The sequence below is a fragment of the Paramisgurnus dabryanus genome, chromosome 20, assembly GCF_030506205.2.
Source record: "Paramisgurnus dabryanus chromosome 20, PD_genome_1.1, whole genome shotgun sequence".
Taxonomy (NCBI): Eukaryota; Metazoa; Chordata; class Actinopteri; order Cypriniformes; family Cobitidae; genus Paramisgurnus; species Paramisgurnus dabryanus.
In genome coordinates this window covers 26,787,582-26,813,510 of record NC_133356.1, presented here as the reverse complement: position 1 = coordinate 26,813,510, position 25,929 = coordinate 26,787,582, and the positions used below count along the sequence as shown (strand labels likewise).

The 25,929-nt window shown below is 35.6% G+C and overlaps 2 protein-coding genes across 2 annotated transcripts; one reads left to right on the top strand and one right to left on the bottom strand.

Annotated features, from left to right (window-relative positions):
• The first annotated feature begins 2,511 nt into the window (after positions 1-2,511).
• Positions 2,512-5,654, top strand: LOC141281328 (transmembrane protein 229B-like). Its single transcript, XM_073812918.1, has 2 exons — positions 2,512-2,587; positions 5,170-5,654. The coding sequence occupies exons 1-2, from the start codon at positions 2,512-2,514 to the stop codon at positions 5,652-5,654; spliced, it is 561 nt and encodes a 186-aa protein (XP_073669019.1).
• A 181-nt stretch (positions 5,655-5,835) lies between these two features.
• haao (3-hydroxyanthranilate 3,4-dioxygenase) lies at positions 5,836-22,648 on the bottom strand. Its single transcript, XM_065297341.2, has 11 exons — positions 22,506-22,648; positions 19,978-20,074; positions 19,822-19,900; positions 17,078-17,161; positions 16,585-16,691; positions 15,796-15,885; positions 15,658-15,701; positions 14,470-14,615; positions 8,157-8,225; positions 7,509-7,591; positions 5,836-6,649 (listed from the first exon to the last, which is right to left on the bottom strand). The coding sequence occupies exons 2-11, from the start codon at positions 20,064-20,066 to the stop codon at positions 6,574-6,576; spliced, it is 867 nt and encodes a 288-aa protein (XP_065153413.1). The 5' UTR covers positions 20,067-20,074; positions 22,506-22,648; the 3' UTR covers positions 5,836-6,573.
• Positions 22,649-25,929: the final 3,281 nt, after the last annotated feature.

Below are 25,929 nucleotides of genomic sequence, written 5' to 3'. Positions count from 1 at the left end.
CATTTAAAATATCTTCTAATAATGATGAGAACATTTTGATTATTATGTACATATAGAAAATCGGCCAAACATATCGGCCATCGGCTGCCCTGATTTAAAAAAAAAAATCGGCATCGGCCAGAGAAAAAGCATATCGGTCGACCTCTAGACTCGGTCACTAACTTAAATCAAAGACATATAGGCCGTTTCTCAATCTGAAGGCTGCGGAGGTCTCATTTGTAGGCTGTATACATCATCCAGACTTATTTCAGAATATTATAAAGTTGACTATTATTCTTAGTTAATCGTAAATTGTTGTAATATACAAATGATATGTGAATGTAATGCTCAGTTAACTTAAATAAACTAGGCTTGATGACGTATGCAGCCTGCATATTCAACCTCCGCAGGCTGCAGCTTTTGGATTGAGAAACGGCCCTAGAAAACACAGTTGGCTGATTTAAGCAGTTTTTTAAGTGATGTTTAACAGAAGAAATGAAGGGCAAATAGAAACCTATGCAAAATGTAAATGACTAGACACAGGATGTTCAGAATGAAAACAGAAAGATCCTTATCTGCCCTGATGTGTAATGTTGATGAGCAGCTGTGGCTTAAGTGCAAAACAGTGTGCATTTCAGCTTATCTTAGACTAAATCTGCACCCATGGTTAAACACATGAAGTTTGTATCAGAAACGAGCAACTCAAAACAAGTGTTTCATACAATTAACACCATAGAGCAGTTTATCTCACAAAGAGCTCATTGTAAACAACAATACAGTGTTCCTTTAGCTCAGTGGAAGTGAAAAAGATTGTTGATTTAAACCCAGACAACACACATACTGATAAAATGTGTACCTTGTTATGCACTGTAAGTCACTTACAGGATAAAAGCATTTGCCAAATGCATGAATGTAAGAGTTACAGTATTCTTTTACATGTGTTAAAACAAGCCTCAATAAAAGTCATGGCATCTGTCCATGCAAGGGCTGCCTTGCTATAAACAGAGCTAGCATGTACTCTAATAATGACCGTTTCACACATTAGCAGTGTGAACTGTATGTGGTGTGTATTTCGAAACTTTTTTGTGCTGCACGAGCTGAGTAGAGATAGCACACAGATGAAAGTACAAATGTAATCATTTCACCATACTGTAAATGCTTGTAGTTAAATAATAGTTGCATTAATAATTAATAAACAGGTTTATATGACATGCAGTAAAATGTCAGATTTTTTTATTCATTTTGTTCATTTTAGTACATCAAAGTACATATTGGCACCAAATGTATACTTTATAATGCAGTGTTTCCCAATCCTGGTCCTTGAGGATCCCCCTTCCTTATTTATCAGCTTGTTAGGGAGACATGTTTACAATTTAGGAAGGAGGCTGATACTGTAAGTTGATTTAAATAAGGAGACATCTAAAACTTGATTGGGAAGCAGTGGTATAATGTATATCTGTACCTAAATGGTACATAATAGGAACTTATAAAAAGGTACTGCCCTCTTAAAACGAAAAATAACACGTATTGTCTCTAGTTAAGGACAACACATCTAACACCTCTCTGTGTTATTTTTGTAACAATACACTGTGTGTTGTTTTAACACATCTTCTGTTGTCCCTTTTATTTATTTGAACACAAAATCAACACGAAATGACACATTCGTAAATTTCGTAGAAAAAACACATTTTGTTTACATTTAACATAACACAAAACAATGTGTTGAAAATGAACACATCCTTTCTTAGAGTGTGGAGACAGCTTGGGTCATTTTTTTCTGACAGTGTATAGACAGTATGTTGTATGTACATAATATGTGTGGGGCTTCTATGCAGAGAGTTGTAATCATGTGACCATTGTTACATTTGTGGCACACAGAAACCATAGATCAGTAATGCATTGAAAATGTGTTACATGTGAAAGTACGGTTCAATCAAGCATGCTTGTGAAACATGTCAATTATGTATTGTAGACATACATAGTATGCGTGAAACAGGCATAATTCCACAGGTGTGACTTTTGTAGGTTGTCAAAGGTTAACTGGTCAAGCATTGTGTGCCCCTTATGAAAATTAAGCAGGTTTTTGTGGTAAAAGTGTAGTAACCATGTGTTTTGTGTGTATATTGATTACTATTAGCAAAACCATGGTTTTACTACAGTAACCACGGTTTAACTTTGGTTTTTGAAAACCATGGTTATTTTGTGATAACTATGGTTTTACTATAGTAACCATGTTTTTTTTTTGTTTTAAAAACCATGGTTAATTTACGTAATGGGCATACTGAAAAAATATAGATTTAATAAACTGCATTTCTTTTTTGATAAAAGCATCTGCCAAATACATAATTTAAATGTTGCTAAGCTAACAACGGAATATGCTAATGTGATAAGCATAATAGCCTCTTTCACATAGTAATTTTTGTAAATTGCCATGAATTTAGAAGAATAACTTTATTAGTAAATATAAAAATGTTTTGTTCATACACGCAAAAGGTATTCAGTAGGTATGTACGCTTAAGGTATTCAGTCACGATGCGTTGGCTGGTCAATCAGGGCACACCAATCAATCAGAGTAAAGAGCTTTTAAAAATCGACACGCTTCAGAAAGGTGCAGCTTAAAGGGATAGTTGGGACAAAAATGATATTAAACCCATGATTTACTCACCCCCAAGCAGTCCTAGATGCATATGTATATCGTTTTTCAGACGAACACATTTTCAGATATTTTAGAAAATGTTTTAGATCTTTCAGTTGGGGTGTGCCGGTTTCAGAATTGGTGATGACATAACCGTCGGTGGGGGGCGTTTTGCTCGTTTAAATGCTTGTGGATTGAGGGGAAAGTGTCATTTTACCATAAAATCATTTATGTGATGCCAAGTGTGTTTTAAACAGTAATAACTTTGAACAATTTAACAGAAAGCAATGAAATATTTAAAAAAACACTGTTGACAGAAGACTGCGCTGTCACTCTCTGCCCAGCATAAATTAATCCTCTATCTATCATCTAATTTAATAATCTTCAGAGAAACAGATTTGTGCATTGGGCTTTTTATGTCTGTAATTGTGTCTATATCTGTCATTACACGGACCAGAACAGCACGAAAACAATGTGGATTAAAAAGCGTAAATGCAGGTAGAAGAAAGTAATGTGAACTTGAGATTGTTATTAAACACAGCCGGTGTAAAAGCACAATGGCCACGCACAGCAAACGCTCTCCGCAGACGCGCTGCACAGTGCTCACCCGGCATTTGAATAAACTAGACACTGATTAGCTACTTGCTCTACGTTTCTTTAAAATTAACAGCAAGACAACTAGTAGTGAATGTGCGTTCAAGAGAGTTATTAGCATAAGAGGATTTGAACTTGAAAAGCGGAGTGTACTGACGCCTTTCCGCGGTTAAAACAACATTTCGTCTCATGGTCATTCATGTTTATTTGATGCTATAAATTAACTAGAAGGAAGAGATGATTTGAAAGGTGAGACTTTGTTTAATATGTTTAAACTCAAAAGTAACCAAAAGTAAACCTGGTCTGTCCTGTATGTCAGCGGGGTGTCAGTGTCTGCTACGCTCTGTATTTTTCAATGCGTGAGTTTGTGAGGGGGCGTGTAACACAGACTGTTAACAGTTATTTTTAATTAGTATTTTTAATCATCTTGAATGTGGACACGACTAAGATGGCGGCGTTACCGGAAGCTGGTTATTTTAGTTTATAAAGTTTTAAATTTTGATATTTCTACAACAAAACGGCACGGATTACCCTCAGAAGATCTTTGTTTATCATCGTGGAGCCGTTTGGATTTATTCTGTGAAAGATGGATGCACATTTTTTGGACTTGAAGGACTTGGACCCTGTAACTTCACATTTAATTAACTGAAAGATATAAAACATTTTCTGAAATATCTGAAAATGTGTTTGTCTGAAAAACAATGGACATATGCAACTCAGACAGCTTGGGGGTGAGTAAATCATGGGTTTAATATCATTTTTGACCGAACTATCCCTTTAAAGGTGCAACACTAATGTAGGGAATGTAGAAAATTATGGGTTTTCTTCATCTTAACCTCATAAAACACATTGCATTAAACCAAATACACCAAATAATTTTATTTTTAGAAATGTCATATGACCCCTTTAATAAATTATATTTAGAATATTAACCCCTAACCCTAACCATCTTAAATACAATGCTTTCTGGGATTGTCCTCATCTTAACGGATTTGCATTATGCTGCATTGATTTTGAACAGGTGTCATAATTATTAACTTATTTACCTCATGTAACCTCATGTAACCTTCAGAACAGCCTTCACATTTGAGTAGCCAATAATTTCATAAAATGCTACCTACGTATGCGATTCAACAGGTCTGGGAACAGATCAGATATCTGTGGTATTGCAATGGAAGGGAAATGTTGAAATAAGTCAAAATACTGATAAGTAGCTGCTGTGGTCATACTACTATCAGTAAAAAGATAAGACAGCTAGTGGGTTTACCATTCCGGTAAATGAAACTGAAAACGTCATTTGTTTGAATGGTGCTCTTAAAGAGCACCTATTACATTGCTAAAACAACGTTATTTTGTATAATAGAATGTGTTCGCATTGTTTATGGTTAAAAAAACATTATTTTCCACATGCTGTATATTATTGTTGTTTTTTTATGCCCTGCCTCCGATTGGCCAGCTAATGAGAATGTTAAGATGATCCTGAATACTTCTGACGTCAGTAGAAAATGTGACGCTCCTATTTTGAAGATTAGCTCCCAATGCAATACTGACAAGAGTTAATATCGTCTTTACTACCTTGCCGAAACAACCGAAACAATCTGATCCAGAAAATGAAGATGACCAAGCTGACTGAACAATTTAAACAGTGCGGCTTGAGCAGAACAAAACAGATTGGTATGGCCAGGATACCAAAACATAAACCTTATAGCATTTGTCATTGTAGTAATAACAAACAACAAGCACTACTCTACACTGCACAAAACTCGAGTTTACTTTGGAATTTGTACCTTGGTATATCGTTAACATGTACTTAGACACCAAAGGATGTGTAAAATCGTGAATTGGAAAATAGGTCCTACATTTATCTACTGGTTAATGATAAAACGTTAAATCAATAATTATAACAAAATCTAAAGATAAGTACCCTTGTGTTAACAAAAGACTCTTTTCTGCTTCTGCAGACGCTGGTGTTGACACAAACCCTGAAGCTGATATCACAACACAGATCACACCTTCACCCCTCTCACCCCTTGCCCGGCTGTATATTTACGCCCTGCATGGTTGTCTCTGCGAGGTGGCGTTCACAGCAGCATGGGACTGGTGCTACACCCTTGACCGTAGACTAGCAGGCCACACAAGCCTTTGGGCTCTGCTTATCTACAGCACTGCCATCTTCTTCATTGAAAATCTAAGTGCCAAGTTACAGCAGCAACACTGCCCCCTACCTGTCAGGCTGACAGTGTACACGTTCGTCATTTATTTATGGGAGTTTAGCTGGGGTTTTTTGCTGAGGTTATTTGGGGCCTGTCCATGGGACTATTCAGAATTCAGATATAATTTCGTAGGTCTGATAACACTTGAATATGCTGTACCCTGGGCAGTGGCGGCGCTCATCGCTGAAAAACATGTGATCAGGAACACACTTAAGATACGTCTAGACAAGTAACCAACATTAAGAGATAATCTTTCTTATTACCTCATGGCACACTCTTACTTAAATTATGAGTACAAATTAACTCCTCTTTTTCTACTGTATCAGTCCATATATGTGACTGAGATTTCTCGATTGCTGACAGATACACTAATGAAAAGCAGTAGCCAACATTGTCTGCAAGTAGCAAATGTCCGTGAAATGAAACACTTAAGTTTATTAATTTTATATTTTATACATGTGCACTACTAGAGCTACATTGTAGTATGAGGTCTTCTGTCAGACAGTTTTAAAGATGCTGTAAGTGCTTTAAACCATCTTGCTAACCTCCACTGACATTGACACTTAATTAGACCCTGAATCTCGACATGATCCAGATGATCACAGAAATCATGAAACATTTTGGATTTAAATGCATGCTTTTCTCCTTTGACATTTGTTAGGTGTTTATGCCTAGGGCTCTTACAGAGAGAGCTGTGATTTCTCACTGAAGAACATTTTTGTGCATGCTATTTCAACCTGAAACCCACTTATAAGACCTTTAAGATTGCATTGATGTATTAGTAATAGACTAGATGTAACAATATTCTAATGTATGTGATTGAATAGGGTTTAAAGAAACTTAACAGCTAATTTCAGATTTATTTATTCTGATTGAATTGCTCTTATAAGAAACATTTCGAGAGTTTTGTATCTCTGCTTAGTGACACTTATAATTGTAATGTGGCTTTAATAGTGTTTAATCAAGCTTAGGAGATTGTCCTGGCATACATTGTGTAATCTTTTATTTAATTCATGCTGTATGTACACTTCTCTTTATTGTTTAAATGTAATAAAAAGTGACTGATTATTATTATGAATGTGTTATATTGGTGAAGAGTTTACAATAAGAACTGTACATTAATCTCAAAAGCTTCTCTCGTCTTGATAAATCTCAAAAAGGTCGCTTCCTTTCTGGGTCTTGAGCAACATATAAAGCAACACAATCCTGAGACCGTTTCCACTGATACCTAAAAAAGTAAAAAAAAGACTGTGTTTAGAAAATACGGCCTTTTTTAAACTAACATAAATATTTATTTATAAAAACAAAATTTGGTTTCTCTGGATTAAAGGTGTTGTGTGTAGATTTTAGCGGCATCTATTGGTGAGATTGTGAATTGCAACTAACAGCTCAGTCCGCTGCTCAGCCCTCCCCTTCGAAACACGTAAAGAAGCTAACATAGTCGCCACAGGACAAACATGTCATCAACTGGGACAACAAAGTGACGAGAAACGCTTTCTAGAGCAGTTTGCCTGTTTAGGGCTACTGTAGAAACATGATTGCGCAAAATGGCCACTTCTATATACGGGGACCCACGGTGTATGTATAGAAAAACATCTCATTCAAAGGTAATAAAAACATAACATAACATATACCACTAATAATATACTTATGTACTGTATATTATATTGCATTTCTGTCAAGAGATCTTCCTAAAATTTACACACTGCACCTTTAAGTTTTGCCATTGCATACAAATGGACTTAGTTTTGAAACAGATTTGTAGCACCATAAATTATTAACAATATGTATAAATTTGAACATTTCACTTCAAACCCTCTTCGTCCAACCTGGTTTTCTAAAAGTTTTTCAAAAAAAGTTGCTGTATTTACAATATTTTGAATTTCAACATATTTTAAATATTTTACAGTTTTAACATCAAAGTAAAAAGCTATGTGAACAATCTAATATGTGGTTGCCATATTGATGGTTAAAACAGTAATTAAAAAATCATCCCTTACCCACTTGTGTTGTAGTGTTGACAGAAAGCAAAAAGAAAGCCGCTGTGTTAGATCATATTTTGGCACAAATTTAAAAAGCATACTCACTCTGTTTCTCCAAAGATAAGAAGACAGTCTCCTAAAGACAGGTTATAGTCTTTGCCATTCATGAAGACTTTGGATGACCCCTCCTAAAAAAAAAAAAGTTAAAGGAAATAATGCGAGCAACATGTATAAAAACATCAGACAAGAATCTGATAAATTACGTTATTTAGTAATAAAAACCCAGTCTATACAACAGCAGATTCATCAGGACCATCGAATCCTGACAGAGGAAAGGGTGAGGAGAATTTTCCCAAAAGTAAACTAATGGCAGGTTTAAAAGTCTCCCACCAAAAAAGTCTAAAAACTACAAAAATTTGCAGCGAGGTGGAAAGAGATCTGAAGAAAGCAGATGAAAGAAAATAAAACAAAGGTCCCTAGTTTTGACTAGGATGATATCCTTTCAAAAAGTACACATTTGTATCCAAGGAGTACATACTGTATTCATATTGGTACAAAAAGGATATATTAATACCAAATGTATACATATCTGTACCTACATGCTACATACAGAATCTGAGAAAGATGAGACACATACAATGCATTTTTTAATGAGATTTGGCAAATTGAGACTTGAGTAGGCACAGAACCAGACACAAATCCATATCTGAGCAACTGGATTCTCATTAGCAAAGAATGGATGAAGTTGTTTACCAGCTGCCAGATCCAGCCATCAGTACGTCTCTTTGAAGATTCACAAGTCCCAGGACCAAAGAGCAGAGTCTAATGAATAGAAAGATAGCATATGCATTACTGCCATTAATCTAAACCTCCCTTATAGCGCCCTTTATTGCTTACCCCATAATTTACCACAACAGAGAATTAAAGGATAAGGATTTAATGCTGTTGGGTTTAACAAATAACTTTTGCTGAGATGTTTTAATCTGTGGTTTAATCCATTTCATTTAATTCAGGTTAAATATGGACATTTATATGGTACTATCCATAGTTTTTAGTCACGTGACCCACCAGGGGGATTAAAAGGCAAGAAAGTGAGAGTTTACATTGGGCTCTCCATCGGGCTCTCAAGTTTTACCAAAGGTTTGGAGTGAGATTATCTGTTATGGCCCCACCCAATTCTCTCAAGTTTTTGCTAGCAGTTTTAATCTTACTTATAACCCTAAAATCTGTTAACATTTTTTACCTATTTTTAATCAACTTGACTTCGGCATTTTAAATCTACAGATATGATTTTTTTAGTAAAAGGTTTGTGTCAGGTAATTTATATCTTTGTTGACTACTTTAAAATCCCTTGAAATGAACTCCCCACCACACATCCAGAATACCTATTGCACATCTATGGACAAATTTGCAAATCACCATAAAATCTCACTGATTGACCTAAAATTTGATATATATAAGGATAGTAACATGAATTTGGCTCAAACTTGTACCCAATGTAGGCTTCCAAGTCACATCAGTTTTTGTGTCTCTATACACCCTCCTCCCCTCTAAATTTGTAGCTTCAAGTATGTCCTTTTCAATTGATTGTGTAAAAAGAAACTCAAATGCTGATTTTATATCTTGGACATGGCTGATAACATATCTGGTGGGCCCTGAACCATTTTGATGACATTAGCAGAACATTTTACATCTATGACGCTTTCCTCCTTTCCAACACGCTGCCTGGATCTTTTTCAGCATGCTTGCCGCATCTCTACATTTGAAATACGTAAAATGTGAACCGCCCCTAAAGGCCAGAGAATAGTCTGTTTTTAATGTTTACGTGAACATACGCACACGGTCAAAATCACATCCTCGCAAAGTATACAGTAGTTTATTTGTGACCAATTGCAATGCATCTCTTGGGCTTCATACTACATTCTCCTGTAACTGCATGCGTGACCTACGCAATGTACGCAAGGTTTCAAAATCACTGTACTGGGACCCTCAAGTACATGTAAAGAATGGACTGTAATATGGCCTTTAGTCTACTCTGTTGATTAAGTGGGGAGCGGGACCATAATAACTTTTCATTTTTGGCAGGGAATGTGTCTGCTGGTGGTTCAGAAACAACATTAGGAGTTTCATCTGAGGATAATTCTTTATAATCAGGGTCCTCCTCAACATTATTGTCTGTGTCAGACACATTATTCTCTGTCACTTTTAATGTCAAAAAGCTCTGACAAAATCCTATTAAATGTGTAAATATTTCAAAATTATTGCATGTTATAGTGACCGCAATATCACCCCAAAACAACCAAAACAAATGTATGTAAAAGCTTTATATAGCTTAAAGAGTTTGGGGTCAAATTGACCCCAAAGAACACTGATGTTACAAAATGTGTAGAGGACATTGAAAAATATCATCATGTTCATTTTTGGTTTACCAACTTTAGGAATTAAATTAGGAAAAGTCATGAAATCTGAAGCAAAAAAATATGTCAATTATGTATTTACAGACTTAAACTTTGTATGGGGTCAAATTGACCCCAAAGATAATAGGAGGGTTAATTTTACCCATGGTTTATAATTGACCAGCACAAATAGAAATTATTTCAATTATCTAAATAAAATATTTTTTTTATCAAAATTAAATCTGGCCCCACTTCCATAATATACCCAAAGTGCTATATTTTCATGTACTAATTTTGTACTTAATATCCTAAAATTCTTCTTTAGTACTTCTTAAGATAATAAGTGTACTTATCTGTACTATTTTGAGACATGACGCCATGAATATGAACTCAGATATTGCTGAAATATATGACAGAAATGTATTTAAAAAAACGGATTTAGTTACCACTTTGTATGAATGATGGGTTCAAGTTTACTGCAAGTGGTAACTAAATATTTTTTTTTAATACCAAGATAGTAGCCTATGTTAAAAGCATATTTTAGTTCGTATTCATGGTGTCTCAAAATAGCACTGTACTAAAGAATAATTTTTCAGCAGAGACCTTCCCTGCGTATGCCTGTAACTAGTAAATTAATTGGAAATAGCAGAAAAAGTTCCCTCTTATTTCTCAGCGTGGGAAATGCAAGGTAGGACGTGTGAGCGTGTGAACTGGCTAAAATGCGAGTGTCTCACAGGAAATACATAGAGAGGCACAGCACAAGCCAGTCAATTTTCCTTCTGTTTTAAGCCACAAATACTTAAATCACCGCTCAACAGGACATAAATGAAATATAAAATTAATATTGCACTACAGTTAATCCCTGGTGTTAAATTAACACTGCTGTGAGCTTATATGGTGCAAATACAGTGTGTTAAAAGTAACACTTGAGTTAATTGGATTCTTAAGTGATTAATTAAGTGTTGATTGTTTTATCATTGAAGACACCTGATGTCCCGGTTCGAGCCCCGGCTAGGGCAGGTGGCCTTTCTGTGTGGAGTTTCTGCATGTTCTCCCTGTGTCAGCGTGGGTTTACTCCGGGTACTCCGGTTTCGTCCCACAGGCCAAAAACACGCAAGTTAGGCAAATTGGAGAAACCAAATTGTCCCTCCCCCAACTTGTGTATAAAACAACGTGTCTGAATAAACTTGTGTATAGATTACCTGGTTCTCCTGGTGAATATAGCCGTAGATGCTGGAATGGCGTTAAGAAATAAAGGAAGAAGAAGACACCTGATGATGCCTGGGGCATGTTCAAGCTCAAACCTGTGTGCAACGTTTTTACTACGTTTCTGGGTTGATGGACATGTTTACTGGAAACAGTGTGCACCTCTGTGCAAAATACGTTTTCTCTTGTTTGGTGGCTGTTCAAAAAATGGCAACCAAATCAACAGCCACATGATATAAATGATGAGTTATTAAAGAGATAGCTCAGACAATGGGTCTAAGTAAAAGCCGTTTACAAATGTGTTCGCTTTTATGGACACTAGACAGCAAGGGGAGTGACTGTAACATTGAGCGTATTTGGCGGTATAAAACACGTATTTATAACGATTTCATCAGACTCCAAATTTTTAAGAAAGAACACAGAGGATGCCCTTCTCAATTGCTGTTGCTGCAACTCTTGTGTCATCAGAACAGGATGTTCAACGTATCAACATTTCTGTTAAAAAAACCTTTTGCAACATCTTGTCGGGGCTGGGCGCAGCCCGGAAAAGACATTAATCTCATTAAGGTGTCTTCATAAGGTCAACTGTCATTTGTCTACTTCTTTGGGAATTAACACAGGTTTATTACAAATTTTTGGTCACCATTATGATGATCAGTGTTCCCTTTACTATGGAAGTTTAACTCTTGGCATATTTTAGTTTGTTATCTTTGTAACAGTGTTTACCAAAATCTCTGTTACACAGGGTATTAAAAGCAAAGATTATCATATTGCTTACACTGTTAAAGAGAAAGGCTTGACTTATCAATGACCAAAAATGATACTTTGGAATTGTTTTTCAATGGTTCTTCTCTCAGATCAAAATGTCTAAATCTTTTTTTTTTAATACATTTTAGAAGTTGAATAACACATGAATCACAACAATGGTGACATATTTCATGTTGCAATGCATGATGCATGTTTTATACTACAGTGGATGCGAACATGCATTGCAGCATAAAGTGAGTCACAATTGTTGCGATTTATAAGCTTACTGAAACTTTTCCTGAATATTTGAAAAATGAGATCTAGAAATGGCAGAAATAAAGATCTATACAAATAACCTTTTGATAATTAATTAGATTAGCAAAGAAAAAATATAGAGAGAGTAAAAATGCCAAACTAAAGGAAACACTGATCATCACAATAGTAACCATACATTCTCAATAAAGCATTAGCATCTAATAGTGATATCTGATTTGTGAACGATTCGTTCTTTTGATCTGGTTCTTTTCAGTGAACGACTTGAATCAGTACACCAAATGGGACTGAATCGGGTTTGCATCTCGAGACAGCAATGATCCAGGTTACTTACTTTTAGATGCGCTCGACAGTCATTCAGATTCAAATCGAGACAATATTCCAAAGTATAATCTGTATCTAATGTATTAACTCTTCATGGGAATTCTCCCCAGCAGTACTAAACCGAGACCTGGTCAACTTTGTTGATTCTGAGCATGTGCAGCACACACACTGCGATACAGTAATTCCTTTGTCACCAAAACACTAAATCAAGAACGGTTTCTATCGGACACGTCTGACACAATGAGCCTTTAATATTGTGCATGCATTAACTGAACAGCACAATACAGCGAGTCTCGAGTCAGGCACAGTAGCACTGCTATATTATGGGTAAAATCATAATCACGATTGTTTATCAAATGATATTGCCAAAAGTTTTGGGACACCCCTCCAAATCATTGAACTTAGGTGTTCCAATCACTTCCAGTGAAATGAACTCTTAATGCTTCATTATACAGAGACATTTTGGATAATTTGTGGAAACAGTTTGGGGATGGACCCCTCCTGTTCCATCATGACTGCACCAGTGCACAAAGCAAGGTCCACAAAGACATGAATTAGCAAGTTTGGTGTGGAGGAACTTGTAGATGAACATATTTGGAATGAATTGGAGCGGAGACTATGAGCGAGGCCTTCTAATCCAACATCAGTGTCTGACCTTACAAATGTGCTTTTAGAAGAATGGTTAAAATTCCCATAAACACACTCCTAAAACCTTGTAAATGAATGCCAAGCCACCGCTTCAGTGTTTACAGGTGTGGAGAAAGACGGCCGTTCAGACGTTGTTGTATGTGGAATGAATTAATTAATGTCTTTGTGTCAGTTTATTGATTAAAATGGTCCACAAGTGTGCATTTCGCATATGTAACGCGTGTACACAGCTAGTGCAAGACGAAAAGTTATACAGTATCTTTTATTCTTCTTGACCCTTATGCTTTGTATGGGATCGTTTAGAGCTCTTTGTAGCTGCATTGAAACTGCAATTTTAAACCGTATTGAAACTGTTGGGGTCCAATAAAGTCTATTAAATTGAGAAAAATACTGGAAAGTTTTCCTCAAAAAAACAAAAACAAAAAAAAACGACATTTCTTCTTGACTGAGAAAAGAAAGACATAAACATCTTGGATGACATGGGGGTGAGTCAATTATCTAGATTTTTTAATAAAAAGTGAAGTAATCCTTTAAAGTCGTGTACACACCACAAGATATTCGGGCTGAATTTGGGTAGATTTTCCCCTTTACGACAATCCTAAGTAAAGTCCCGATCATCTTCGTGGTTGCGACGATTATCTTAACAGAAATCCTGTTGTATGGGGGAAGCCCCGAGGACAGACGCACAGACACGCTGTAGATTGTCATGTGAAACTAAACGATATCCAATCAGAAAGTGAGCCAATTAAAGATAAAACAATTAACAACTACATGTCGCAGCATGCACAGTCCAAATTGAGATGGACATCAGAGATGTAAAAAAGCAGTCAATTGTTTTAATGCAATTTCTTTAAGCCCGTTGTTTGCCATGTTTGTTTACTGTTGTGTCACGTTTGGACGTGAGAAACATCGCAAGACATTGGTGAGATTTCCTGTGTTCTCAGCTGAGACTCGTATTGTTTGTGAAGTTAATCTGATGGTGCGTGATGTGCAAAGCGTCACTCCACACACTATAGGAAGTGTTAAATCGTCTATTTTTTTCATCATGTTTGTGGTCTCTCACATTTTGAAACACATCTTTCAAAATCTTTTTTGTGTGTACCAAGCTTAAGGCAGTGGCTGTAGTTCTTATGTTCTCTTTCCTTCAGTGATTCTGCTTATTATCACAGGTGTCTTCAATAATCGACCAATCATCATTCAATTAATCATTCAAGTATCCAATTAAGCCTAACACTGCTTCACTGTCACTTTAAACACTCTGTAGGCTGGGACAATATAAACTCCAAGCAGTGTTGTATAAAAGATCCCCCCTGTTCTTGAAATGCTTCTGGACTCTGTAATCTGTGTCAATTGCCTATCCATAATGGGATTCGCTCACAGTCAGACTTCAGATTAATGACCAGGATCTCACATCTGACAGACTCCTACAGGAAATATGGAACTTATTAGTGTTTAAGTGTCCTTCTCCTCACCTCGGTTTCAAACTGCGCTCCAAACATATCCACCGGCCGACCGCTGGCCAGTGCAGGCTTCTGCTTCTTCACCCATTCTCTGAAGCAGAAAGGTGTCATAACGTTCATGGCGTTGAATGGGAATGGGGCCGGCATGATCGGTTCAGCTGCAAAAATATAAACTTGCAGTTACAGTGCTGAAAGAAAACAAGTTATAATATTCAAATACATAAGGTAATGCATAGATTATTAATATTGATTTAGGGCCTTAACAAATGGTTTACATACTAAGTTGTTTATGTACACTTGCTACTAAGTTTAAGTTTACTAAGTTTTATTTTCAATAGCAATTTATGTATGACATCACACATCGTATGATACAGCATATACAGGCATTCAGCTCTTCATTCCACTTGCTTCATTCATTGAAAATAAATTGTGATGTAGTTCCCTTTGCCCTCTCACTTCAGATCCTATCTGTCTGTACCAGAGTACGATGAGTGATATATCTATTAAAAAAAGTGTCTTCATCTACTAAAAGCAGAAAAGTGGGGGATGGATGGATGAAAATACCACCGTAAAGTACAATTCAGTACAATAAAGCAATCTTACATGGTTTATAAAAAATGAAATAGTATTCCTCAGGGAATCGATCTTGAAGCATTTTTCACTCATGGCCATCCACTATTCAACCAAAAGCTGAATCACATTGTCATTTTATATATGTACCATTTTGTTTGTTCATTTATGTTTTTTATGTTAATATACTGTAAATACTATAAAACTGAAATAAAAGGGTTTTAAGCAATAATTGTGTACTTGTTGTATAGTTGTTGGTGCCTGATGTGTAAAGTGACATAAAGGCATCAAGAATCAGAACTGCTGGGTTGTTTTTAATCCATAGCTGGGTAAATTGGACAGAACACACATTGGTTGGTGGTTGTTACCCAACCATGGGTTAAAACAACCCAGCATTTTGGTTGAAACAGGATAGCTTTATTTATAACCCAACGTGTGGATATGTCTGAAATATTTATTCTGTCCAGCCTTCCCAGACGGCCAACGACTGGGCCGGATCCGCTCCGTAAGACGAAGCAGCTCCGGCCAGGAGTCGTCTATTGTCTGTGTTTGGTTAAAAAAAAAAAACATGTTTTTGAGTGTGCCATTATCATCACTTTTCAAACAAGCAAACTAAAGAAACATATCTACCTGGGTCAGGTCTTCCTGTTTTATGCTGTTTTGAATCCATAAACCTGACAGGAATGCAATTCATGTGTTGGTGCACATGCAAAACCAAACATGCATTATGCAAATAGACATATATTTAGAAAAATCCTTATGACTTACTCTTGTATGACAGGAACAAGCTGGGTTCCAAGGTTCTCACAGTAAAACCAGCGCTCAAATAAGACATCAGTAGTATTATCCACGTAGTACCTAAAGTTAATGATACGTATATATTAAAGCAGTGTTTCCAAACCTAATCGTTATACTGTATGTGTCCCCACTGACCTATGAATAAGACTCAAGTACCCATTAAAATATTTTCCTTTGAACTGATAATGGATATGGTGGATACCATTTAGCATTGTCATTTATAATTAACTGACATTTGCACAGTAAAAACACTCAGCAATTAGCAGATATAATACACACAATCTGGCACACAGTGCACACATTCTTAGTTTTTTAAAGTTATTTTTAATGATACAATGTTTTACAGACTTAAAGTGCGATGTGAGACTTTAGCAGCGTCTAGTGATGAGACTGTGAATTGCAACCAATGGCTCAGGCCACAGCTCACCCCTCGCTTTCGAAACGTGTAGTGAAGCTACGGTAGCCACCACAGGACAAACATCATCAGCTGAGACAACGTACTGACAAAATGCACTATTTAAATAGAACCGCTGGGTGAAGCGGTCTTAGCAGTGTTTTGGTGAATAAAGCACAGCTATTGACCAATCAGATTCAAGGATTGGATCTAACGGTTTTATAAATGTGTATTACAGCATTCATAGTGTATCTAGTAGACTTATTAAGATCATGGTCCAGATAAAGGTCACATTTCATTATGATCAAATTGGCTTTTGTAAATTCATAAATGACAATTGTATGATTTAAGGTCACTTCGAGTACCTGAGCCCATCTGTTTCTGATTTGAGTCGTCTTCTCTCTATTACCAGCCCGACTGTATGTGCCTGTCTCTGGGGTGAATGAGGAATCCGTGCTGGAAGTAAAAACATCTGAAACCCAAAGAGTATTGAGTCTTTCTTTAGTGTCGGTTTGGGAATAAAAACACTCATCCATACGCCCTCTTTCATGAGATTTAATAGTGTTCTTGTGTTTGTTACCTAAAATGTAAAACTTTAAATGAAATAGCTACAAACAAGTTACATACAAAGTAAAGTGCTATAAAATTTATATGCATCAAGAAACACTGATTATTTATAGAGTTTCTGAATAGTGTGGTCTTTTTAACAAGAGAAATTCAGAAGTTTTTTCTCCATTTATTCTCACTGTCTTTAAGAAGCAATCCTCTCTTGACTGTATGACAGATGATAATAGCAGAGTCATTTTTTTAGGCAGTACTGAGGGTAGTCAAGCCAGACCATTGTCACGTTATTCTCACCTCTCCCTCTCGGATGTGCACATCTCTGTGTTTGCCGTTCTCTATGATTTTCAGAACCATGTCACCTTTAACTTGATAAAAGAGCTGTAAGACAAAAGGAAGTGAAAGAGGAAGTCAGTCCGAATGTCTGCAGTGAACTCTGAATAATTTAGCTTTCCTTTATTTCCTCGTTTTTAATCGCTAGCCTTGCATAACCATGACTTATATCACAAGCGTGCTGCTATTGTGACAGAAGCTGTTCTGTTTTTGTGATTTAATTCATGGGCTCTGGAATAAGAGGCTATGCCAGCTTCTTTGGCTTCCTGTAACAGGTTAAGAAAACCCGTAGTGACAACACTTTTACAGTAACAAGGGTTTTTTAACTTAAGGTGTTTCTTGCAGCTGTGCCCTGTAGCTGTGTTGTATAAAAAGGACATGACTCAGTAACTCATGAGCCTTTACAAATCATACACTTTAATCACAAACTTAAGCAACACTTTGTTCCTAAAAACTAACTCTCATCAACAGAACTAAATTTCTATAGAAATAAAGTCACTATCGTACCTCAAAATGGTTTGCAATGACCCCTAGTGACCAAAATTGAAACATTACACTATAAACAGAGAAGTATCACTTGCCAAAACTAGGCCATCTTTTCAAGTTTTGACATTATGGGGCAGTTTTCCACACTGTCAGAAAAAACTGTACCTTTTTTGTCACTGGGCTGTACCCTAAGTTTCCGTTTGGTTCCTTCACAGGAATACAAAACAGAATACAATTTTGGGTAGATTACCGTACCTTAAGGACCTACATTGTTAGAAAAAAGTCAAAATATTTACCCTAGTTGTCAGTGGGGCAGCAATCTTTAAAAAGGCAATTGTATGGAGCATTAGGTACAGATATGTAAACATTTAGTACCAATATGTACCTTCGAGATACTAATATGCATTTTTGAGGTACTAATAAGCTCTCTTTGGTCCCAGTATGAACCATGAACCTCTGAGGTACTAAAATGAAATCCTTAGGTGCAAAGCTGTACTTTTTGAAAGGGTACAGCCCCAGTGAGGTACCTTTATTTCTGTCAGTGCAGACACAGTCAAACCAGGACTAGACCTTAGTTATATTAGAACATTTAAGTAACAAAAACACCACGATCTCACAGCAAGTCGTGTTATAGTCACAAAAATGTGATTAATTTATTTGTGTCCATATGGCACAAAATTCAGCTTTTTTCGTGCCATGAGCACAATGTTTTGTGTCACTCGCACGGGTTTCGAGAAATAGTTTTTCGTGTCCGTGGCACGACTTTGTTTTTCGTGTCATTGTCGTTTGGGGTTAGATTTGGGGTTTGGGTTAGGATGTACCTTTATGTATTGGTTTCAACATGTTTTTCTTCCGCTTTTGAAACTATTCTGGCCTGGAGTTGGGGTTAGAGTTGGGGTTTGGGTTAGGATGTCTAAAAACGTAACAGAAAGTGATTCTAACCCCAAGTGACAATGGTAATAAAATAGAAAAAAACAATGAGAGAACAATACATAAAATGACATGAAAAGAAAGTAGTACCACGGACAAGAAAAAAAATTATAGAAATGTATAGAAAGCTAAATTTCGTGCCGTGGACACGATTAAATGAATCAAATTTTTCGCTACTATAACATGACTTTCCGTGAGATCAGTCTGCAAAAAATTGTGCATCATGAGACAAAACAATGGCACTGATATATTTTATGATATATATCAAGCATTTTAGTCTTGGACTAGACATAAGCCATGTCTGGTAAACCGGCCTGAGTTATTCAGCAAGAGTCAATCTGTTCACTTTGTAATGGTGTTTGATTTAGAAAAGACATTTGTCAATGTTCCACTAAATAAAAGTCGTAATTCAAAAATTAAGGAAATGAATTGCACCCACTGCTGTTGTTGATTCACACGCTTATTGTTTTAGAATCCAATTCACTAAAGGAATTATGCAAATGAGTGCTAAACTTGCATGAGACAATTGGCCATCTTGCATGCGGGCTGGTTGTAAAGGATTCAGCAGACTAATGAATCTGGCATATACTGTAACCGTACATTTCAGCATCATTTATGATGAAGTGTTTACATAGATGGGAGTTTGTGCTTAAGAAAATGACACAGATGGAGCAGTGTTATACAGATATTCATATTCATGTTGTTTCTCTAATGTTGGTTATTTTGTTTCTTTTTTACATTATAACTATAGTTTAAAAATGATAACTATATATGCAATTGTATCACTAGTAACTAGTACCTTACACTTGGACTGCAATGTAATTCTACAACTTTATTGCATAACAATAATCTACTTTTTTACAACAAAGTAACTTATTTGGTGTCATAGTCAAGCACTGTAAATTCATGATGGGTAAAAAGTGCATGCGAGAAGCACCAGCTTACAGACTTTGTCCTCATTATTTACAAAAAAGCACAGTGTGTATTTGCAAAACTTCTGCAGTTTAATGAGGTCAAGCCTAGAATGAAAAGTCAGCAACTTAGTAAGTGTAAACCCTGGTGACCAATACGTTTTGAAGCTTTTGCAGAACTCTCTGCCAAGAACGTGCAGACAGTATCAGATCATTTTAGTTATTATATTCAGGCATTTTAATACTATTGCTGTTTAAAGTCTCTGTTTGCGTATTTTAGGTCTTATCACTGGTTAGCTTGCATTTAAACAAAACTGATAAGAAGTCTGCATGTGATGTTAACCTGTACATTATATTTAATAAGCAGTGTGTGCACCTTACCTCTTCACCCTCCTCAATGTGATAATCCTTCCTTATGTTTGGACCACCAACATACATAATATTCAACTGATAAAAGAACCTAAAATGACACCATACTTCAGTTGTGAATGTGAATAGCATTTTCAACTTTATAAACGTTAAACCAAGCTAACTTACATTAATTTGTTGCACACAGGCGGAAGGAAAGAACTCTCATTTTCAAATATCCACTTGTCAATGTTCACATGAAGAGATTTGTTGGTCATTTTTATATCTGGATTGAGAAAGAGCACGATATTTGAAACAATCCTGAAATATGTTGGGACAGACTTTGTGACCTGTGGTTTATTTCACCGGTTAATTTATGACAGACTACCTGTATGTGAGTTATTGAATAATCGGGGCGGTGCTCATACGTGTGCAACTGTCGGGTTAAAATCCATGTTTATGCAGAAGTAACCTATCAGGTCCGGACCCTACTTCTGGCAATAAAAGCGTTCGCCTGAGCTCTGACTTGTCGTGCTGTGCATGATAAACATCATGAACAAGTATACACATGCATAGACCTCATTTACAGAAACGGTTAAACTGCCCGATTGTCTGTCTAATGTAACATATTGTTTAATAATAGTGTCTAATACACCTGCTGCTGTCTGTTTAATGTTAATCAAAAAACAAAGAACATATAATAAATTACTCATCCGTTCTTGATTAATTAACCCTTGTGTGTTGTTGGGGATGTGGGGTTTTTTGAGTCTTAATTTGACCACAATAGCCTTAATTTGGAAAAAAAGTCTTAATTTGAATCTCAATGTAAAAAAATTTTATTACGATTTTCAATATAAAAAGTGATTGTGGACTGGATTTTTTTCAACCCGATTGAGCGAGCATTTTGCAAAAAATTTATGCTTATTTGAGCCTCTAAAAAAATAGGATGACTGTTCATAAAAATTCACATTATATTTTTGTTCACCCCTTGAATGAAAGCTGAAAGTCTGCAAAAATGTATACTCCACATCTTTTTGTGTCATTATATGTATTGATTTCTCATTTTTACCATTGTTGCTTGGGGTTGTGGTTAGAACAACTTTGGGACTCATTTGGGTTGCATTTTGGACATCCTTACCCAAGATCCAAATCTAACCCCAGGTGACAATGGTTTAAAAATAGAAACAAAATGAGAAACCAATACATAAAATGACATGAAAAGATGCGTGGTATTTGCGCGCATCTGCTCTTCACTGAAGTAAACGGGAATGACTGGTGTATCATATGTTCGCAAAATTGGACCTTGGCATATACATTGACGTCACTTTTCCATGTGACCACGCCAGAACTCGCCCCGTCGAGTGGCAAACATTCAACAAAATGGCTGGTTTTCATAGCGGCTGCTGCGAAAATGCCAGTAAAACTGACTATCAGCTTACATTGGATTTCGTTGGGCTTGATTGATAGCAGAGGTGGACAATACTTTTTTTAGGTGGACAATACATTTTCCAAGCACCTGTGCTTTATTAGGATGTTTGTATTGGGAAAAACATTACTTCACTATATTCTAAAGCATACACATAATACTGTGTATTCTTTAATATGGCATATTAAAAAAATGTTAACACCCAATTACATTAAAATTGCTTTTTAACTTTTACTTGAGTAAAAGTATGTTAATGTACTTAAATATTTAATGTAAAACAAAATCGTGCATTTATTAAATGTAATAGAGTAAAACTTATTATAATATGCTTTGGAATGTTTGTTTTCCAAAGAGAAACACAGATAAAATACAAATAATTGAAAAAATACTTTTAAGTAGAAAGTAAAACCTCTGCTTGATAGTGACCCTAGCAACTTATCAACCCACCTGTGGTCTGTGAATGTTGGAATGAATGATCAATTTACTTCTTCTTTCTGTGTTTTTTGGCAGTCTGTAAAACGATAGCTCCGAATTCTTGTTTATCTGTTAGTACAGTCTATGGCACAACAGCTTTTTCACCGTGTTTTCGTTGATGTCACGCTGTACTCAAATGCTTCCGCTCTGTCTTTTGCCACTCAGTGGGCGTAACCACAGTCCCTCTCGCCGACGGTGACGTCATATGCATGCCCTCTTTTTTGCAAATTGATGAGACTGGGTAGCGTATTTATATGGTTGTTGAAATCTTGACACCACCTATATTAGGCTACTGTTGTTTATGAGATTGTATAAGATTTTGAATGTTAAGAAGTGGAAGTGAAACTTCTGAGTTGGGGACATGTTTTGTTCAATAATCATATAACCCTTTTTACAAAACAGAAACAATTGTTTTAAATCAATAAAACATAACAAATCTTGGTCATGAATACCATTAGATTATGTATTACCACTGCCAGATTTAACAATGTGGTGAAATATACTTTTGTCTTGAGATATTCTGTAAAAATTGGATTGTTTAAACCATGTTTTATATATTTGATTCAAATGTTCATACAAATATTATACAAATTTTATTATTATAATCTTATTATGAGATTTGGAGAATCAGTGTAGTCATAGCAATGACTTTCTAAACATTTATTTCAATCTTTGAAATGACCTTCCTCAGTTAAAGATATTATAATAGAAATGACTTTGGTTTGGTTTTCAGACTGTGCCACATATAATGATACTATATTATACTGTAAATGTCTGAAAATTACATTTCTAAAATAGAAACAATCTGAGAACTTACCAGATGTCTAAGTGCATTTAGAGGTCATAAGATACAAAGAAAGTGTTATGTGTCCAGTTTTCTCTATTTCAAGAATTCACTATTGTGCCAGAAATCATCTCCAGAGAATGAATCATTTTTAGTTTGTAGTCATGTGGCATTAACAGCAAACTTCCCTACTTAAAGAAACAACTAAACCAAAACAAACCAAAAAGGGTTGTGGACAGCCAAGTCACAAAAAAGATCATGTGGCTGTGGTTGCAGTTTTATATAGCTATATATCAGGATCCCTTCAAGCTGAATACAGATATTTTGACCTCTCTTGACCTCTATATAAATTAGATTTTAAATTTAAGTCATTCTAAAGGTCAATAATGCATCAATAATAAAAACAAATTTGCATTTACAAATAATGACGCAAGACTTGAATTCAATGAAAGAAATCAAGAAACTGGTGGTGTGGCAGACAGAATAAAGATAAGTTTGTGCAGGAGCAGAGAAAAGCCACTTAAAAGAGAAAAATAATGAGGAAATAAGCATTGGGATTTTTGTTTCACAGGTGCAAAAATAAATATGCATGGCAGATAAATGGGATATTTTCAGAGCAGAGAACAATAGCTGAAGTTTCAAAACTCAGTTTCTGGTGACAGAGGAGATGAGACATGGGGAGTGTGAGTCAACTCAAGTCAAGAAGTGAAAAAAAAAGTTTTATAAACTGAAATAAACCCATGGCCTATTGCAGGTATTTTATAACTCCAGCTCATTTGTAGTGTCAGTAAGACAAAATCTTTACAGCCTGCATCTATCACTTATATAAAATATTATAGTATCTTATTCTGGACTTATTCTGAAATCTTCTGTAAAGTTTTGTATGATCAGATAAAGTGATTTTCCTACTTTGACAAAAAACGAAACAAAATGTGTTACATGCAAACACATAGGACTGCATCTTGTGTTTTAGATTCTTCAAAGTAGCAACCAATTTTAATCAGTTTATTACAAGCATAGTCAGAGTAAGACCTTTGCTGTGCCGCCACCCTGGCCTGTACATAGTCCACTGGATTTGCTAATCTTGTAGGCTAATATTAATAATCGATATAACAGGTAGACTACAAGATGAATTATGAATTCGGACACTGTGTTTATCTAAGAAGAAATTTATGTAGATTACAAAATATAAAATATGGCACTGATCAACAATACTGAGGATACAGTATATATTTCTATAGGTGAAGCCTCAAGAACAGAGTACACATGTATAAAGACAAATACACAGTTGGCTTACACTTTTTAAAAAGAGATGAGACACAGGTCAAATGTTGAGATATTTTATGTGTTTTAAGTACACTGTTAACGATTTCCCTGTATTTTTACAGTACGGTACTGGCAGCACGGTTGCCAGTAAGTTACTGTATTTTGGTTCTACAGTACTGTACTGTAATCCAGTTTTACAGTACACAAACTAGTACCGTATAGTTACAAAGCAGTACTGTACTGTAATTTTACAATAATAGCCTATTTTTACAGTAATTTACTGTAATGTCTATATTGACCCATAAATACTATTTATTACTTATTACAGTTAATACAATAATGTATTATAGCTAGATATTTAGGTTTAAATCTATAGTTATTAATATAGTAAAAAAATGCTATCCTTGACATGACATTATGAATTAAAAGGCAATCCAAGCAATGTTTATATCAAAAATTTTATTAAAAAAACATGTAATTGAAACAATCATTTAAAACAAGATAAACAATAATAAACAAGTAAAATAAAATAAAATATTATAAAGTATAAACAAGTTTTGAGGCCCCTGCTGTAATATATGTAACTCTGGCAAATAGAACACTGGTCCATGGTTTGAAGTTTTCAGTTTAAAGTCCATCATCGACTAAAAGGTAACATTTCACTGTGGTAAAAAGAACACTGTTCCATAGTTTGAAGTTTTAAGTCCATCATCAACTAAAAGGTAACATTTAACTGTGGTAAAAGGAACACTGGCCCATAGTTTTAAATATTCTATTTGAATTTTATTGAACACTAAAAATAAATGCATTAAACTGTGGCAGACTGACACTGGCCTTTAGTTTGAAGTCGCCCATTCAAACTCAATCAGGGACTGCATGAAGCTGTTCACATGGGGGTAATGGCCACAGCTTTTCTCTGCACCAAGTTCCTTGTCTTTTTGCTTGCTCCTTGTGTGGATGTGCACTTTTTCCCATCTTTGGGATTAATTCTGTCCAGAAACCTGTTAGAAATATCACAAACTTTAAGTCAACAAATATAAGATAGAAAAAGATTCTTAAAAAACACCTAAACTCAGCCCTGAATTTACCCCTATTCTGAAACCTTTTGCTTTTATTCTAATGTTCCACACCTAATTACATTAAAATACAGAAGATTCACTTACCGCTGAACAAACTCTTTCCTCAATGGACAGCATCCACATGGATCATGTCATGATTGAATGTCCTGAACAGAAAGTACAATTGTTACTGATTTGGATACAATATTTTATTCTGTGTGGGTGTGTGTGGTCGTGTGACAGTGTTGCGTGTGGGAATTGTGTATGAGTGTATACATGGGTATTTAAAGAAACTGTAGTGGTAAAGTGCAAACTTACCGAACATAATATGCTTGGTGTGTGTCTGGTGTCACCCGTGTGCCTCCACATCTGCCTTAACTCCTGAAAAGTGCAAGGACACTCATGTAAACTACAAATAAAAAGTGATCAGCCACATTCCTGTGTACTTTTACATGTGACGTAAAAGCATTTAATATTGCAGTCGAAAAAATACATGACTAGTAACGTGTAACTGTACATCCTGTACTTGCCTGGTTCCTTTAAAGATGATCCATCTTACTCAATCCAGCTTACAAGCAATGGTAAGACTGTAAAAAATACAAATGTTACAAAATCTGTTAGCCATAGAAATAAGTAGACTTTTTTACAGTCTATGGTTATATATAAATGTGGTCAATACTTACAGAAACATATAAACCACAGAGCAAAGTGGAGCAAACTGTAACGTTAGAGCTGTAAAAAAAAGATATGATGTGTTACTGGCTGACATTTTGAAAGCATTCTGTTTAATATGATGCATACCAGTGGAATAAGATTTTCAGAAAAGTAACTAAATAAGTCAAATGTAACTTTTGTCAGAATTGGGTTTTTATTAAATTATTATTCTAACATCTTGTCTACAGAAAATCTCTGAAAATGTATTTAGTGAGGAAATAGCGATTTATAGTGACAAGGTAACAAGCCTGCCTCTTTAATGTTTCACCCGGACAGGCGGCGGTGTAACACACTATTTCACGCAAAGTTTTTTTTTTACAAAGTTGCTCACTTTAAGGATTAACATGATCGCCGCAATTTGAGCAATCCTGTTGATGCCAGTGTCCTACACGATGTTATAATGGACTATTTAACATCCA